We start from the raw sequence: 3,990 nt of genomic DNA on the forward strand, positions 1-3,990 counted from the left end.
GTCTCCAGCTCTCCTAGAGGCAGTTCTACCCCTTTCAGGCAAAGGGGAGGAGTTGGTCTTTGGAGCCCAGAGAAGGCATGGCAGCAGCTTGGGCCCCTAGCCGGCTTTTCTTATTGTCCTGGCTAGGGGTTGGTTTTCTCTGGCCTCAGGAAAGAAAGTAACATATGCACCCTTGTCAGGCCCTGGAGCCTGAGGGCGTGGCCTCTCACCCCCAGAGCCGGCAGGTCCTGGTTGTCTATGCTGCGGGAAGGGGCAGCTGGGGAGCAGGCTGGGTGACCTTTGACCCTCCCGCCTCCCCCCTTGGCCCAGGAGAAGAATGGCTGGTCCGCTCGGTGGGCGCCTACCTCCCGGCCGTGTTTGAGGAAGTTCTGGATTTGGTGGATGCCGTGATCCTCACAGAGAAGGTCTGTGCTCTGGCCAGGGTAGGGGGTGGGGGGAGTGGCCAGTGGGGCTCCCAGCTCCCCTGAGGGAATTGGAGGTCAGTTTCCTCACATGCTCCCTACATCTTGTCCCCCAGACGGCCCTGCACCTCCGGGCTCTGCAGAACTTTCGAGACTTGAGGGGAGTGAGCCGCCGCACTGGGGAGGAGTGGCTGGTGACCGTGCAGGACACGGAGGCCCACGTGCCAGATGTGTACGAGGAGGTGCTGGGGATCGTGCCCATCACCACCTTGGGCCCCCGCAACTACTGTGTGATTCTCGACCCGGTCGGCCCGGATGGCAAGAACCAGCTGGGGCAAAAGCGTGTGGTCAAGGTAAATGCGTCCTGCTCTCCGGGGAGGCTGACTGCCCTTGAGGGGCTTGAGACCCCGGGACCGCTCCCTCCCCTCCTCCCACCCTACGTACACATTCTAGAAGCATCACGCTTATTCTGGGCTCCCCCCCGCCCCGTGCCTTTGCACACCCAGTTTTATCTTTTGAGACCCTGTCCTGTGGATCTCCTGAGGCCCCCAATCTCAGGGAGATTTACAGACGGTCTCTTCTGGGAGCACCTCCGGGGCCCCGTCCGTGCCTGCTGTCCTGGAAACTTTGTCCTCATCCTGCACGAAACAAACCTCTTGGTTTACGCTTCTCCCCACGCCCCGGCCTCACCCTGGGAGGGATGGGCACATTTCTCTGCAGGGCCAGACCGCGGGTATTTCAGGCTTCGTGAGTGGTGTCCCTCTCTTGCAACCACTCTGCTGTGCCGTTGGAGCGAAAGCGTAGACCGCTTGTAAATGAACGAGTGTGTCTGTGTTCCGGTAACGTTTTGCTTCCAGAAACAGCCCGAATGTCTATCAGTGGATGAATGGATAACAAATTGTGGCCTAGCCACACAATGGAATATCCTTGGGCTATAAAAAGAAACGAAGGCACGAAGGCGTACGATGCTCGTGCACTAATCACCTGCATGTACTAACACCTGCCGCAACGCGGGTGCGCGAACGCCGTGCGGAGCAAGAGGCCGCACGTGAAAGACCACATATTGCATGATTCCATTCATATGAAATGTCCCAGATGGGTAAATCCATAGTGATAGAAAACAGATCAGTGGTTAGAGTAGGGATGGACGGACGTAAGCTGCTGTTGAGTGAGGGCTTTTTCAGGGTGATGAAAATGCCCTGGGGTCAGATCATCGTGGTGATTGGACGACTCTGTGGGTATCCCCAAACAATGGACCTGTATACCTTATTTACTTATTTTTAAGATTTTATTTTTATTCATTTTATTTTAGATTTTTATTTAACGGGGAGAAAGCGTATGTGTGCACAAGCGGGGAGCAGCAGGCAGAGGGAGAGGGAGAAGCAGACCCCCCCCCTGAGCAAGGAGCCTGATGCAGGGCTCGATCCCAGGTCCCTGAGATCCTGACCTGAGCCAAAGGCAGACGCTTAACCGAATGAGCCACCCAGGGGCCCCTGAACTGCACACTTTATTTTTTCCCCCTTTTTAAAAAATTTAAATTCAGTTAACATATAATGTATTATTGGTTTCAGAGGTAGAGCTCAGTGATTTGAATTGTATTCTTTAAATGAACAAATTTTATGGTATATAGATTGTATCTCAAACGTATAGTTAATTAAAAAAAAAAAAAAAAAAGCCAGATTTGGCCCAGCAACGGAGTCTGCCAATGCCCAGACTACATCATCTCAGGAAACCAAGGCATGGGAGAAACTGAGCAATAGGCGGTTCCTTCTTAATTGTTGAGCTGTGAGGGCCCCAGTGATGACCGCGTCCGGAATTCATCAAGGGCAAGGCTCAATCAGATGAGGTCTGTAGGCATTTGTCGAGCACCTCCTGGCCCAGACCGTGCTTCTCGGTGTTACAGTGGGAGTGTGGGGAGGAGGATTTTGGGCTCCTGTTCTCAACACAAGCCTGTGGCCGTAGCAGGTGCCGCCAGAGGCCCAACCCTGGGCGGCAACCGGCTCCTAATCCCACGTCTGTCCACTAGGGCGAGAAGTCCTTTTTCCTCCAGCCGGGAGAGCGGCTGGAACGAGGCATCCAGGATGTGTACGTGCTCTCGGAGCAGCAGGGACTGCTGCTGAGGGCCCTGCAGCCCCTGGAGGAGGGAGAAGAGGGAGAGAAGGTCTCCCACCAGGCTGGGGACCGCTGGCTCATCCGCGGACCGCTGGAATACGTGCCCTCTGCCAAGGTGGAGGTGGTGGAAGAGCGCCAGGCCATCCCTCTGGACGAGAACGAGGGCATCTACGTGCAGGACGTCAAGACCGGAAGGGTAATGGCTGAGGGGTGGGCACCATCACCGCCGTGTGGCCGTGGTGGGGGCTTGCGTGGGGCCGACAGGGAGAGGCACACGGTGGGGACAGGGGAGGGGACTTTGACAGCCTTGGTGGTGGCATCTGAGCTGGCTGGCTGGTAGGTATGAGGGCATTCGGTGGAGTATTTGCCTTCCCTTTGTCTTTCCGTTTTAGAACAGGGAGTGGGGAGAGGCCGAGGGAGGGGGGAGAGAATCTAACACAGGCTCCACGCCCAGTGCAGAGCCCAGCGCAGGGCTCGATCTCATGACCCTGAGATCATGACCTGAGCCAGAATCGAGAGTCAGATGCTTAACCGACTGAGCCACCCAGGCACCCCATTAAATAGCTCGCTTGAAATTTGAGAAACACCCAAGGGAAAAGATGAGCCAGGTTTTAGGAGGGGACTCTGGCCCCAGCATGAAGGTCTGACTGGGGAGCGGCCTAGGAACCCCAAGAACCAGCCTCCTCTCCCATGTGCTTATCCCAATGGAATCCTTCCCCTTTGCCCCTTCATCTGAAGCGTGGACCTTGGTTTGACCTAGGACCACATCTCTGACCTCTTTCTCTAAGAATACAACCTGGAAGTAGAGCTCGGAATCCTAGGAAATGTTAGTGGATCTTGCCTATGTCCTAGGATTTACCTCTGTCCCCAGGATGCCCTCCAGGTTGCCCCAAGAGGGAAGATTCCAGAAGAAATAAGGTCGAACCCTTACCATTGCCAGGTTCTCAGCACTATATGTGGGAAATGTCCTTTACTCCTGGAGCCTGGGAGGTGGCCGGTGGTGGGTGCGTTCTGTGGCCCTGGACCTAAAGCACGGCTGTCTGGCCCAGACGACCGCACCAGCATCTGAGTGCAGCCCCAGTCCGGAGACCGAGCCCAACCACCACGCTCTACTGCCCCCGCGACCAGCTCTGTTTTGGGACGGCCGGCTGGGGCCTTCTCCCTTTTCCCTTCCCCGGTGACCTCCTCCGCCTTGCCCTCTCTCCAGGTACGTGCTGTGATTGGGAGCACCTACATGCTGACCCAGGACGAAGTCCTGTGGGAGAAGGAGCTGCCTGCTGGGGTAGAGGAGCTGCTGAACAAGGGGCAGGACCCTCTGGCAGACAGGGGCGAGAAGGAGACGACCAAGACCCCGCAGTCTGCCACCCTCCGGAACAAGACCCGTGTGGTTAGCTACCGGGTCCCTCACAACGCAGCCGTGCAGGTGTATGACTACAGGGAGAAGAAAGCTCGGTGAGGGGCTGGCTGGGGGGGGGGG

General features: G+C 56.6%; 1 protein-coding gene across 1 annotated transcript in view; it reads left to right on the forward strand.

Moving 5' to 3' along the window:
* Positions 1 to 3,990, forward strand: part of LOC103657917 (major vault protein) — a 22,420-nt gene that overhangs the window by 13,780 nt on the left and 4,650 nt on the right. The window contains exons 6-9 of the mRNA XM_040635101.1: positions 310 to 404; positions 518 to 754; positions 2,428 to 2,709; positions 3,721 to 3,965. Of these exons, the coding sequence (XP_040491035.1) occupies positions 310 to 404; positions 518 to 754; positions 2,428 to 2,709; positions 3,721 to 3,965 (859 nt within the window). The remainder of the gene's footprint in view (positions 1 to 309; positions 405 to 517; positions 755 to 2,427; positions 2,710 to 3,720; positions 3,966 to 3,990) is intronic.

The sequence above is a fragment of the Ursus maritimus genome, unplaced genomic scaffold, assembly GCF_017311325.1.
Source record: "Ursus maritimus isolate PB19 unplaced genomic scaffold, ASM1731132v1 scaffold_2, whole genome shotgun sequence".
NCBI lineage: Eukaryota > Metazoa > Chordata > Mammalia > Carnivora > Ursidae > Ursus > Ursus maritimus.